At 35.4% G+C, this 14701-nt stretch overlaps 2 protein-coding genes across 3 annotated transcripts in view; one reads left to right on the plus strand and one right to left on the minus strand.

The window, feature by feature from the left end:
- LOC137401395 (sushi, von Willebrand factor type A, EGF and pentraxin domain-containing protein 1-like) overlaps positions 1-10773 on the plus strand; it is an 85368-nt gene extending 74595 nt beyond the window's left edge. For both annotated transcript variants that reach the window (XM_068087723.1, XM_068087722.1), the window contains 6 exons: positions 412-565; positions 1608-1796; positions 4493-4660; positions 5195-5338; positions 5923-6101; positions 10612-10773. In XM_068087723.1, coding sequence (XP_067943824.1) covers positions 412-565; positions 1608-1796; positions 4493-4660; positions 5195-5338; positions 5923-6101; positions 10612-10773 — 996 coding nt within the window. The remainder of the gene's footprint in view (positions 1-411; positions 566-1607; positions 1797-4492; positions 4661-5194; positions 5339-5922; positions 6102-10611) is intronic.
- Positions 10774-10842: 69 nt separating this feature from the next.
- LOC137401394 (tetratricopeptide repeat protein 28-like) overlaps positions 10843-14701 on the minus strand; it is a 37909-nt gene continuing 34050 nt past the window's right edge. Inside the window, exon 24 of the mRNA XM_068087721.1 lies at positions 10843-11405. Coding sequence (XP_067943822.1) covers positions 11266-11405 — 140 coding nt within the window. The 3' untranslated portion in view covers positions 10843-11265. The remainder of the gene's footprint in view (positions 11406-14701) is intronic.

Raw genomic sequence — 14701 nt, forward strand, 5'->3', positions numbered from 1 at the left:
AAAGTGAGTATAAGAGTAGAGAAATTTTTGACGTGTTTCTGAGTCTTGACGCAGGTCTATTGGTGCCATTGAATTAGTCAAACTGAAAACCAGGTTGAGGTTGACAAGTACAGTGAGTATTGCTGATTTTATGCTAGCATGACTGTGCATAAAACTGATAATGGATTTACAAAAGTAGAATTATCTGTTATTGTTTATAGCATCAACATTATCTACAGTTTTGGAGAATTAAGAAACAAACTAATTTTCGTATATAAGTAACTTTTCATAGCTGCATGATAATGTCCAGAATCATTCATCAAGAATCGTTGTCTTGGTGCATTCTTTATTTCAAAAATGGGCGTCTCATATAAAGCATTAAATAATACAAAACCACTTTTTTGAATAAAAGCGTAATGCTGAACTTTCCAGATCAACCAAGACGACTGCACAGCAGGTATTTGCTGGAATAGAGGTGTTTGCAGAGACCAAGTCAATGGATTTAAGTGCTTATGCGCTACGGGATTCCGTGGAGAGCAGTGTGCTGAAAACATAGATGACTGTGAACACAATGCATGCCAAAATGGTTAGTGTTGTATTGATTGAGTTATCCAGATTGAGTTATCTGCTGGCGTGTTCTTTCATGATAAACATAATACAGTCGTACCTCAACAAGTTTCTGCCTCGAGATATGAGAAAATTATGAAATACGAACCTTGCTTGATAGTTATTAAATGGCCAAGTATTTGAGAGACCGTTTTCAAGAACAGCATCACTCGGTCTTTTTCATCGAATCAGTTTAAAAAAGGTTAGCTAAAAGGTATAGTGAACGCGAGGCGAAAAGCAACAAGCCGGAAACAGATAATAAAAATTAAGATGATGACAAGATTAAAGTTAAGTTTAGTACAAGATTAAAGTTTAGTTTAGTACAAGATTAAAACATAGCTTTGAGTGTTTAAGTGAGTATATAATAAGCTAAATTTTTAAAGTTAAATTCGAAGTTTGTGTTATGTTCTGAAACATCACAAAGGTCTAGTATATTGCTGTCAAGTCACTCTCATAACCTCGTTAACCACTATGTGGCATCGAAGGTAAGACCTCCATACAGTACTGTGCATAGCAATGTTACATTTTATTGCAAACCATAACCAGTAAATAAGTATTTGTTATTTTGTGTGCGAATTACAAGAATTAAAACGCGTGTATATGATAATAGACTGGTTGTAGGTTGTTTTCCACAGTATCTGAACAGATAAATTTGTATTTAGTTATCTTATGTTGGAATTATTGTTTTGAGATACGAAGACATTGACATCCGAGTTCATTCCCAGAACGCATTAAGCTTCTATGGTACTATATTATGTACTATATGGTACATACGGCTGTATATGAATCTCCTTATTATATATGTGTACAAATGTTCGGTTGATTGACAAAACATGGTAAAAATAATTAGAATTTTTAATTTCCATGTTCTAATATGCTATAAAGCTGCTGATTAACATATGTTTTGAACCAATGTATTTCTGGTAATTTCTTTTGAGACAACAAGTTTGTTTTTGTTTTCTATAATCCTAGAGCTATTTATGTGTCCTAGATGCATTATGACGCTTTGAGTGGTCTTGCAGGTGCTACCTGTGTGGATGGCATAAACAAGTACACTTGTCACTGCTCACCAGGTTTCCAAGGTGCAAAATGCGAAACAAACATCGATGAGTGCGCTCGTCGACCTTGCAAAAGAGGCTCATGTACGGATGCTGTCAATGACTACAAGTGCACCTGTCCAAGTTTCTATGGAGGAAAAGATTGCTCAACAAGTTTGTGTTGATTTAGACTCTTTTTTTCAAAAATTGCATGTAGCTGGTATCTTTGAAGCTTTTTTGCTCTTAAAATCATACATTGACTCAACTAAGTGTTCAGTGTTGACTCAGTTTATTAGTTAAGTAGTAGAGGTAATTCATCAGTTTTATCTGATTCTTAGCGATTGTTACCATTCTAGTAACTACTAATAACATGAGCTTCTAGAGAATATATAACTTCACAGAAGACGTCTCTGCGACATGAACGATCGATTTTGAGAACGCTTACATTATAGAGATTGTACCACATACAAAGCGTAAAATGTATATAATTTGCCTAATCCATTCCAAGATCTTCAAAGAATGTACTCTTTTGGCCCTTCCAACCTTCCTTGCATCATTAATTTCATCTTTCCACCTCCTTGTATCAGTAGCATTCCTCTTCACACCCCTTCTTCTTGCATAAATAGCATTCCCCTTTACGGTCTTGCAAAATCGTTTGCCTAGTTATTTATACATACAAATTGTTATTATAATGCATAACATTTATAATGTATGTTTTATTATAAGCCACTTATAATTTAATATTTTTAGTAATTTTTACTTTTAATGACATAACGCTATTTTAGACTAATTGGTCTTTATCGTAAGTCAATTCTTTTCAGTGTGTTTTGGATTTTAAAACATACCTGCTAATAATTAGTAAGCCAATTATAACAAAAAACAAGTCATAAACATCATCAGCTCTCCATGCATGTTTGCTGATATTCAGTTGCCTCAGCACTAGTAAATAGTTTAGAATCTGTGTTTTCATGCAGACGTTTAAAATATGCAATCAAACTTTTAAAGTGTTTTTAAAAGTTTTGTGAATCAATGTTTCATAACTGTTGAAGGGTGTGATAGAAAAGCGTAATTTTAGAACATTGCAGTTGGTAAACATATAGCTTTATGCTATATATGCTGCCGATTTGGTTATCAAAACTTTATTAATATTGCTGATCCTTTTTGCTGTTAATATCTCAGTTGGGATACCATCTCAGGTAGGGGGAAAAATCTTGACTCATTCAACCATCGTCATCATTAATAGTAAACATACTATGTGAAGTTCCAAAAAGAACAACTCAATCAATAAAACTCAATATTATATCGTGTCTATACTCATTCAATGTTCCATGATTATCGAAAAACATTAATTCAGATGGCTAGCATTTTAATATTGAGATTATATTATTGGTGTTTTGTCTGGAACAAATTATTTACATTGTAAGAGCATCTACTGTATTTTCAAAACTGGCTTAGCTGTTTGGCTACAACGAGCCTTACTAAATGGCTCGGCTCGTTGTAGCGAAACGTATCCTACAACGAGCTTGCATATGGCCAAGAGCCACATACTCTGATGAATTGGCAAGAGCTGTGCGGTGCAGCTTTAGCAAGTTTCATACAAATAATTTCTGATTAGTGAGTGGATGATAAATCACCTTATCATATCTGTAGTTAAATGAAAAGAAACCATTATCTGCATGCATTGAGCAAATAAAAATATGTTAACAACATATCCTGAACATAGTTTCGTTTCACCAAAACTTTTTATCACAATTTATTGTTAGAAATGGCCAGTCGTGCTAGACACATTACAGCTCCAAACTTTTACTGATTTTAGATCTCCGGACTTTGGGTGGTTGTTATTGATCAATTGTACTACTGCGAGTGATTATTCATATTTTAGCAACAATAATAATGCAGTCAACTTTAATAATATTGATAAATCGATTGACATTCTCTCTTTCTTTTTGAACATGTCCAAAAAAGTGTTCATTCTCATTCTGCAATGCATTTGTGGTAATTTTCATGGCATCAGATGATGTAACATTTTATGATATTTTGCATGTGACCTTTTTCAAAATATTTTATAGACCGTGTGGTTCCAAAGTTTTGATAGTTTATACTGTTGAATATTAGGTTTTACCAAATACGTAATTATGTCCTGGTAAATAAATTGATTTGGTAGCAAAAAAGTTAATTATGCATACACTGACTACTCATGATGATCACCCGCGGTGCGAGGGTCTGTCTAGCGTACTAGTATTGATAACTTGTCCGACTCAAACAATGCTCATTGATGTAGCAAAAATGGCTAAAAAAGTGTTCGAGCTCATTCTGCAACGCATTTAAACATTTTTATGGCATCAGTTAATCTCAAATTTGGTGTGGATTAATTTGGTATCAAAACCGGGCATTCGGCGAGTTATATCATATAGTATCTATACTCATTCAATTTTCCATGATTATCGGAAAACAACAATAGATATGGTTGATATTTTAATATTGAAAATATGTAATCATTGTTGTCTTGTATAATGTTGCTGTTACTTCAGCATGCTGTGTGTATTATATAAAAGTTGTCAATTGTACAAATAACTTTCCCTATTTTTTTTCTTCTAAATACAGTTTTTGGTCCCATGACTAATTGGTTGGTTATTATTTAAATAATAACCTACAAATTAAATTAGTCATCGTCAAATATTAGGTTTTACCGAATGTGTAACTATGCAACGGTAAAGAAATCAATTTGGTAGGAAAAGAGTTAACAAACACTAATCGAGTCGATGCTGATCGTATGAGTGCCCTAGTGTATCAGAATATTTCTTTTATCTGTTACACGATCTCATACACCTTGTCAGCAGCTGTAAGTTTGACAGATGTCACTTTTTTAGCGTTGTCCGACTGTTTCAACCTCTACATGGTACCCAACACAGTTGAAGACTATGTCATCTACGACCCTCCTCGTAAGATTCCTCCTATAGCAGAGATAACTGTCAGGTTTTCCATGAAGAGCAATGATCGAGGACTACAGTCCCACTACGGAACTGTCATATCATATGGTGTGTTTTCGCTTGTCTTTGAATAGTTGTAGAATGGACTATTCACTATACACTAATTTCTAGACAATAGCAATGTAACATAGGATATACCTTACTTAGGAACACTTCCTGATCAAAAAAGATAGAGTGAGCTTGTGTAGTTTGTTGGTGCATACTATTAATATATTTTTGTGGTTTTCCTGACTCGTACAACTAACAATTTTTTTTTATCAAAGTGTTCTTTAATCATAAGTGAGATTTTAGAAGATATGCTGAGTTGGTGAAAAGATTATTTGAGGCTATTTGAGATTATTTAATATTTATACTAAATAATAACGTTTATTATAAATATTATTGTTTGTATTGTTATTTCAGATAATGATATTATTATATGAATATTATGAAGAATATATAATAATATTTTATAAAACATTTTATTTTATATTATTATTATAATATAAAATTTATTATAAAAGCATGGTTTTTCGTCGAGCAAACGCAACATATTTCGCTGATAAAGATGGAGTATATCCTATAATTTTCCTTTGTTTACAGGAATCCAAGGACGAGATTCCATTTTTAACATTCGAACATTCCCTGAGCAAATGCTTCAGGTGAATGGGCAGGACTGGCTCACTGGGGTAGACGTGACCAACAACAAGTGGAATTCTGTCTGTATGACTTGGAGGGCTTCCGATGGTTAGTGCTAAACCCTTAAATAAAAAGTTGTGGAGGATGTTCAGTAGTTTGATGTGATAGCAATAAGTGCTACTAATTCTTGGTAATGTCCTAGTTCTGAGAAACTTGTGACAATCCTTCCAAGCAACATTGAGCAGCAATTGTGTAAACTTCCTTCAAGAATGTATCTCATGGTAGATGGCCATCAAAACATCAACCGCATTCTGCTAAGCACCAGAAGCAGTGTAAAGAGACGGTTTTTTCACTCTAATATAAAATATAATATTTTATAGTATATATCTTTGTATATAATATACGTATAACAATATATATATAATATTATTATATATAATACATATTTATATATATGATAAAATATAAATAATAATATAATATATAGAAAATAGTTTTATATAACATATAATAGTACGTAATGATATATATTATATAAAATATGATATTTTATTATATAATAAAATATTTATTATATAATATATATTATAAAGATATAATATGTCAGTAAAAATATAATATAATAAAATTGTTTTATATTTTTACTGACACTAGCCTAATAAATATGTCAGTAAACATCTCTCACCCTTCAGGCCGATGGAGGGCTTACTCAGGGACTAGTACTTCAAAACTAATGCAAGTCTCTGACGAGTCAAAGGCTGCCGTTCAAGTTCTCTCCAAAGCGAGAGTTATTGACGGTGGTGGAAGATTTGTGATTGGACAACTCGATCAAGGCAGGGGAGATGATTTTGGTGAGACGAGCATATTCCAGGTAAGCCGATAGCAGAAAAGTCCAAGAATAGAGTAAGTTTTTTAATTATTGTTTGTTTAGAAACTTTAAAAAAAGTCACAATATGTCAATGAACTAATGGCTAAATGGTGGAGCAGTCGTGGTTCAGTGGTTAGTGCGCTGGCATATAATCAGTAGGTCAGTGGTTCAAATCACAGAAAGACCATTAGTGGTGTTAGGAAGGGTATCCAGCTAAAATTACTTCTGTACCAAATCTCATGGTTCAAATCACTAAAAGACCATTAGTGGTGTTAGGAAGGGCATCCAGCTAAAATTACTTCTGTACCAAATCTCATGGTTCAAATCACTAAAAGACCATTAGTGGTGTTAGGAAGGGTATCTAGCTACAATTACTTCTGTACCAAATCTCATGGTTCAAATCACAGAAAGACCATTAGTGGTGTTAGGAAGGGTATCCAGCTAAAATTACTTCTGTACCAAATCTCATGGTTCAAATCACTAAAAGACCATTAGTGGTGTTAGGAAGGGCATCCAGCTACAATTACTTCTGTACCAAATCTCATGGTTCAAATCACTAAAAGACCATTAGTGGTGTTAGGAAGGGTATCTAGCTAAAATTACTTCTGTACCAAATCTCATGTTCAGATGGTCACAGTATATTTAGTTTTCCGATAAATCTGGGTCGGAATAAAGTGCCATATATGCAGCAGAGAGGGAATGAATCTTGATAATTAAAATAAAATTTGGTCATCTATATAATTTGTTAGTATAATTTTATACAGAATTTATATATATTTTTTAAATTTATCAGTAGGCAACAATATTAACATAGCTTAAAGATCTTAAGGTATCCGTAATTGTACATAGACTAAGAACTTACAGACATTGATTTGCACACTGCCGTCTATAGCCAAAGGGCTCTCAGACATTCGGTTATGTCCAGCTTTTTGTAGCTTTGGGTTTACCGAGCTGTAGCTTTAGAGTTTACCAAACTGTAGCTTTAGGGTTTACCAAACAGAAGAGATATGCTTGAGCTACCATACTTGAGTATGTATTATTATTACAATAGGCTCGCACAAATTTTTGGTGTTTTTAATCTAAAACTGTAAAATCACTACTGAAGAGAGAGTCCGCGAAAACCAGCAAATTGTAGTAGTACAGTCAACCCTCCTACACCGCAGGCGTTACTTTCAAGACCTATTAGGAAATGGGTAAATTAGGAATTTGGATTTTTTTAATTATGAACCATGATTTGAGAACTTCTGAATAACTAAAGTGCTCTGTACACTTCATAATAACTAAAGTGCTTTGTATACTACCTTAATTCTACATGTGTAAGTACAGGTGTACGACTTTCTATATGTGTAAGTACATGTGTATAAATTTCTGTATGTGGAATTTTTGTATATCCCCTACTGAGATCTGAGAGTTTTTACGAGAGTTGAACGCAGATGCATGACTGGGATGAGAATCGAATCAGTCAAGTCAATGAAAATTTTTGTTGACTCAATCAGCATTATGACAAAAAAAAATGCTTATTGGTAATTCTATGTAGATAAATGATGAGGGATCATCGAATTTATTTTGTAGCTGAAAGCGGCCTTGAAAAATATATGGTAGATTCTATTATTATTGCTGACTGATCAGCCTGTTGCTTGATCAGCCTGTTGCTTGACTTGCATATCAACAGACCGTTTGCTCCTCTCCAATGACCTCTGATGTGTTGGCTGACCTTCATGATGACCTCTGTGCTGCTTTGACCTCTGTGCTGCGTTGACCTCTGTGATGTGTTGACCTCTGTGATGTGTTGACCTCTGTGATGTGTTGACCTCTGTGCTGCCTTGGCTCCTGTACTGCGTTGATTGACCTTCTTGATTTGTTCACTCCTGTGCTTTGCTGACCTCTGTACTGTGTTGACCTCTGTGCTGTGTTTACCATCGAGTTGTGTTTACCTCTGAACTGACCTCGTGCTGCATTGACCTCTGTGTTACATTTGTGCTTGTGATGAAGTCGTCTCAGGATTAGTTGTATATACATTCACATCTAGTGTGTTGAAGTAAACATTTTAATATGTTTGCTCACATAATTCATAACTAACAAATCACATAACAATCCTTTCGCTATTTGTCCGAACTTGAGCCAATCATATAAAAACCCTTTCATATTAAGCTAGAACTTGAGCATATTGTATAGTACTAACACACTGACAGTACCCTGGTAATCTAGTGTGCTGTGAGAGATCATCATGTGTAATGACTATGTATACAATTATTCTACTATGTAACAAGATGGCTGTTATTATTAATACTAGTGCCCTGGTAGTCTAGTGTACTGTGAGAGGTCATCATGCATAATAACTATGTGCACAGTTATTCCACAATGTAATAAGACGGCTGTTATTATTAATAATAGTACCTGGTTGTCTCGTGTGCTGTGAGAGATCATCATGTGTAATAACTATGTATACAATTATTCCACTATGTAACAAGATGGCTGTTATTATTAATACTAGTACCCTGGTAGTCTAGTGTGCTGTGAGAGATCATTATGTGTAATAACTATGTGCACAATTATTCCACTATGTAACAAGATGGTTGTTATTATTAATACTAGTACCCTGGTAGTCTAGTGTGCTGTGAGAGATCATCATGTGTAATAACTATGTATACAATTATTCCTCTATGTAACAAGATGGCTGTTATTATTAATACTAGTACCCTGGTAGTCTAGTGTGCTGTGAGAGATCATCATGTGTAATAAATATGTGCACAACTATTCCACAATGTAACAAGATGGCTTTTATTATTAATACTAGTACCCTGGTAGTCTAGTTTGCTGTGAGAGATCATCATGTGTAATAACTATGTATACAATTATTCCACTTTGTAACAAGATGGTTGTTATTATTAATACTAGTACCCTGGTAGTCTAGTGTGCTGTGAGAGGTCATCATGCATAATAACTAGGTGCACAGTCATTCCACAATGTAATAAGATGGCTGTTATTATTAATACTAGTACCTGGTAGTCTAGTGTGCTGTGAGAGAACATCATGTGTAATAACTATGTGCACAATTATACCTCCACGTGGGACAGTGGTTGAGTGGTGCAGATAGTAGCGCACTCGGCTAAATATGTGAATATCCGGGTATGATTCTTGTGTAGTACGATATTTTTTCTAATGCTCTTAGTGTGTCTTTGAACATACAGACAGACGTGGCTCTTGTTAAATAAAAGACTAGATGAATGCCCGGCGCTGCACCATTGTTAAAAAACATCTTATAAAAAGTACATTATCCTACCTAATGCATTGTCTTTACACAACAGTACTTGCTACCGTTTATAAGCTGTTTTTATTATTGATGGAACACTGGTATTCACCTAGTCGCTACAATAAGAGCTGGCTGGTAATTATTACATGTGATGCAACATCGTTATGCATATTTTGGCCGATGTAATGGCAGTGGGCATTGTTAATCTATTGTATCGCAAGTACATAGCTGTGTGGCTTAGTGGATGGAAAGTCTGCCTGCAGACCTGGAGATTCTGAGTCAATTTTACTGTGGCGCGGATATTTCATTCCTTTTTGTTACTTTATTGCTATAACTGGACACACGAATGACAGAAAGACAAGCACTGAGATTTGTAACTATAGACTAGTACACTGGCAGGCTCCTATGCCGTGAGAGATTATCGTGTGTAATAACTATGGGCAAAATTTTTCCCACATATATGGCGGTTGATTGGTGCAGATTGTAGCTTGCTTGGCTGGAAATATTAATATCCAAGTTCAATTCTCTTGTGGGGCAAACTTTTCCAATGCTTAAAATGTGGCTTCGGACAAACCGCCATGGCTCTTAATATAGAAAAGACTGCCGAATGCCCGACGTTTCACGGGTAGTGAGAAATTTGCCCAAAAAATAAACCTTCATCAACTATCTAACCTTTAAATAAAAATGTCTGTTTATTTCTGTGAGTGCGATAAGTTTAATTCAGTTTAAGCTATATATATACCTATATTATACCATTTGAGGCAGTCTGGGCATGCAATATTCTTCTAGTAAAATTTTTCTTGTAGTAAATTAGTTCAAATGTGAAGCCTAGGTATTTTAACCAATCGTCATTAAAGGTTGGCAGGTGTAATGACTGTGTGCGCAATTAATCCATAGTGTTGCGAGTAGACTGTGTGGCTAAGTGGATAAAATTTCTGCCGGCAGATCTGGAGATTCTGAATTACAATCCAGAGCGAAGCGAATCTTTTGGTCCAAAAACTATTAGAACAAACTGGGCGCTCGAATGACAGACCAACTGACAAACACTGAGAGTATATATATAGATTATAATAGTAAATATTGATATTGTATTGTTATATGTCTAAAAATGATGGCCAACAAAAACCTGTGATACAGTGAAGCTGCAGTTGTTGAATCCGTAAAGTAGTAAGGATTACTGTACACTGTTTTTACATGAGTTGTTCAAGGAAGTTCAGACTATAATGCTTGTAAGCAACCTAAGCTGTCCATTTTTTACAGGGAGAGCTCAGTGAACTCAATATCTGGTACAAGTGGGATCAATGTGAGAGGTCTTCAACTCCAGACCTTGCCTGGCCCAACCTCGTGTACAATGGTATAATGGTAACAAGAACTAACAAGGGCATGCTCAGAGCTGGCAGGAAAAAGGATGATAGATGCTAAATGTTTTTTTATGAATTTTGTGATATAAATATTTGCTGACTGATTTGATTTATTACCTTATTATATTAATTCTATCAATTGTATTTGATGTTAAGCAGTAATTCATACTATAAAATTGATGGAGTTTGACGTTTAAAATCCAGTGCATTTCCAATGCAGCCATATTGAAACAGGATAACAATAATCTTAATTGATTGTTGTGACCTAATAAAAAACCAATACAAAGCAAACCTGCCAGTTATGCTAAACACAAACTATGTTAGATAAAAATGTGAAAACAGGTGCTGAGCTCAAAGAGCATTTGGAATATAAATGACTGATAAGCAAATAACATAGTACGAAATTAGGATGACATTTACCAATTCTTTCCAAAATGCCCGCTATAAGCCATAATCGTGTCACACTGTTGCGTATGAGGATTACACATTATTACGTGGACAAACAAGAGCAAGGAGATGTTTTGTGAAGCATCATGTCACGATTTGCTGTCGGTCACATCCTACTGTCATTGAGGAGCTCTTCAGCCTCGGCTGTTCGACCAAGCTTGTCATAAACTTGAGACATGGCCACCTTTGCACCTGTCGTGTCAGAGCCGAGGTTCTCTCTGATTTCAAGCTCTTTTCGGTAATGAGCTGCAAAAAGGGTAAGTTTTGTAAAGGTGGATGAAACAGCAAAAATTACCATTGAAATCACCATTTCTTGTTTTATGATTGTTGTATGGCATAATTTGAAAACATTTCTGTTGAAATGAAATTGCTGCCAATAAATTAATATACATTTATATCACAACAAAAAGCCGGCATTTTAAACAATACACAATGCAATGAATTGTCTTTAATTTTCCTACTAAAGCGTTCCAAATTTGAAAATAAATAAAATTCTCAAACGCTGCCGAGATGGTGATCCGCCTCGCTATAACATTTGTTAGTTTAAATTCTTTGAAGTGCTGAAATTGCTGACATGATTTTTACGAGTGAGTCAAGGTCATGCATAAAGTGAAAAGATTGTCCAACGATTGTTTGTTTAATAATGGAACTTGGCAACATTGATGCTGTCACCTCTAAGTTCAGATAACAGACTCACATACGTATGTACACCTAAATATATGGCGCCTTACAGTGCCTCGCCTTGCGCGTTCACAACTCGAGTTGATCAACTCGAGTTGTGCAACTCGAGTTGTGAACGCGCAACACGACTTTTCAAAAGTAAGGCGCAATATATTGGTATTACGGTAGAATAACCGTAGATCTGGTTATATTAACAATGGTATATAAATAGACACCCGTTAGCTAATAGAAATTAAACTATGTATGTACTGTAAAACTAGAACTAATAGCGAATTATTAGAATTATACTGTGCCGAGTTTGCAACTCGAGTTGTACAACTCGAGTTGCACAACTCGAGTTTGTAAATATAACTCGAGTTGTACAACTCGAGTTGCACAACTCGAGTTCATTAAAACCCAAGCCGAGTTCTTTCAACAGCAACTCGAGTTCAACAACTCGGCTTGAGAACATCTCATCATTTTATTTTCTTTAGCTATATGGAATTTTTTTGTGCATCATTAAACGCCGTTGAAATAATTTCTATGTTCATTTTCGGTGTTCATTCAGTTTCTTGTCAGATTCTAGAGAGATGACTCTTTTTTCATTTGAAAAAGAAGTTGCCCGGCTGGCTGCGAATTTCTTTTTCCCAAACAGTTTTACATACGGCAGTAAAACTTTGGCTCATGATTGACTTTAGTAATTGAGTTTTAGTAACCAAAACTCACATCATTACATTAGAAATCAATAGTTATAATTAGAAAGGAACACAAAATTCTAAATAACGTAGCAAAACTGATGTTATCATTCAAAAAGTGCTGTTAAAACGTAAGAGGCGCTCACTTAAAACTCATTAATTTAAGCCATTTTGAATAATATTTTGGAATTTTGTGTTCCTCTCTAATTATAACTATTGACTTTCAATGTAATGATGTAGGTTTTGATTACTAAAACTCGATTACTAAAGCCAATCATGAGCCAAAATTTTACTGCCGTATGTAAACCTGTTTGGGAAAAAAATTCGCTGCTCGGTTCTCATATAGATTGTTTTTAGTTTGCTTTTTACATTCTACAATTGTTTTTGTCTCTTTATATTTATAGAAATGAATATGCGCAAATCTCGCCAATATATAATTTAAATATGTATACATATTTAAATCATTATTATTATTAATATTAAATTTCTGTAAATGAGACACCCCAATTACTCACTTTGCTTTCTTTACGAATCCGTGTTAGTTTTGCGTATAGGTAACACAACTCGAGGTCATAAACCCAGGCCGAGTTGTACAATTCGGCAACTCGAGTTGGACAACACGGCAACTCGAGTTGTACAACTCGAGTTGTGAACGCGCAACGCGAAGCACTGTAAGGCGCCATATAAATATGTATATGTATGCATATTACAACTGGTTATATATACATTTCAGAAATACTAGATTATTGTAGCCTTGTGGGCGGTCCTATACTTTTGCGCATCTCTGTATTTTGCAATGTTTGCTCATCCAATATGGATTGAAGTTATGCAACAGAAAATCTAACGCAAGCAAGCAATTTTCTGCAAAATGTAAACTTCTGCAAAAGTATGAATATGTCTTGACACTGGGGTTTGGTCAACAAGATGACACTGACGAATTTTCACACATTGCGCATGATTATACATTATTTTTAGTTCATTAGGCAGCTTTATGGAGATGGTAAAATCAATAATTCAACTCTATGAAGGAGAGAGGAATCAGGGCAGACGCAGACTGACATACAAAGATTTAGAGAAGCATAACATGAGGGGGATAAAAACAGATGGCAAAAGATGAGAGGAAAACAGGGTTCCATGGAAATCTGTGATAAGTCTAAACCATAGGCAGTCATTGTAGAAACGACAGACTGTAAAAGAGAGAGAGAGAGCGAAAGAGAGTGAGAAAAGGAGTACAAGAGAGAGGGAGAGATAGAGAGTGAGAAAAGGAGTACAAGAGAGAGCAAAAGAGAGTGAGAAAAGGAGTACAAGAGAGAGCAAAAGAGAGTGAGAAAAGGAGTACAAGAGAGAGGGAGAGATAGAGAGTGAGAAAAGGAGTACAAGAGAGAGGGAGAGATAGAGAGTGAGAAAAGGAGTACAAGAGAGAGGGAGAGATAGAGAGTGAGAAAAGGAGTACAAGAGAGAGGGAGAGATAGAGAGTGAGAAAAGGAGTACAAGAGAGAGCGAGAGATAGAGAGCGAGAAAAGGAGTACAAGAGAGAGGAGAGGGAGAGATAGAGAGTGAGAAAAGGAGTACAAGAGAGAGGGAGAGATAGAGAGCGAGAAAAGGAGTACAAGAGAGAGGGAGAGATAGAGAGTGAGAAAAGGAGTACAAGAGAGAGGGAGAGAAAGAGAGTGAGAAAAGGAGTACAAGAGAGAGCGAGAGATAGAGAGTGAGAAAAGGAGTACAAGAGAGAGGGAGAGATAGAGAGTGAGAAAAGGAGTACAAGAGAGAGGGAGAGATAGAGAGTGAGAAAAGGAGTACAAGAGAGAGGGAGAGATAGAGAGTGAGAAAAGGAGTACAAGAGAGAGGGAGAGATAGAGAGCGAGAAAAGGAGTACAAGAGAGAGGGAGAGATAGAGAGTGAGAAAAGGAGTACAAGAGAGAGGGAGAGATAGAGAGTGAGAAAAGGAGTACAAGAGAGAGGGAGAGATAGAGAGCGAGAAAAGGAGTACAAGAGAGAGAGAGATAGACAAAGAACATCTTTAAGGCTAATCATACAGACGGATGGCAAAGGCTTCCATGCCTGAGACAATGTTCAAGCCAGGTTTGATCAAGGACAGGCAAGTTTCTCAAAGTTAATGAAATAGAAACTTATGTCAACTGTATCATAACAGTTGGCCTAAGTGCAATTCTTGGTAATTGCACGTAG

This window comes from Watersipora subatra, chromosome 8 (genome assembly GCF_963576615.1).
Source record: "Watersipora subatra chromosome 8, tzWatSuba1.1, whole genome shotgun sequence".
Taxonomy (NCBI): domain Eukaryota; kingdom Metazoa; phylum Bryozoa; class Gymnolaemata; order Cheilostomatida; family Watersiporidae; genus Watersipora; species Watersipora subatra.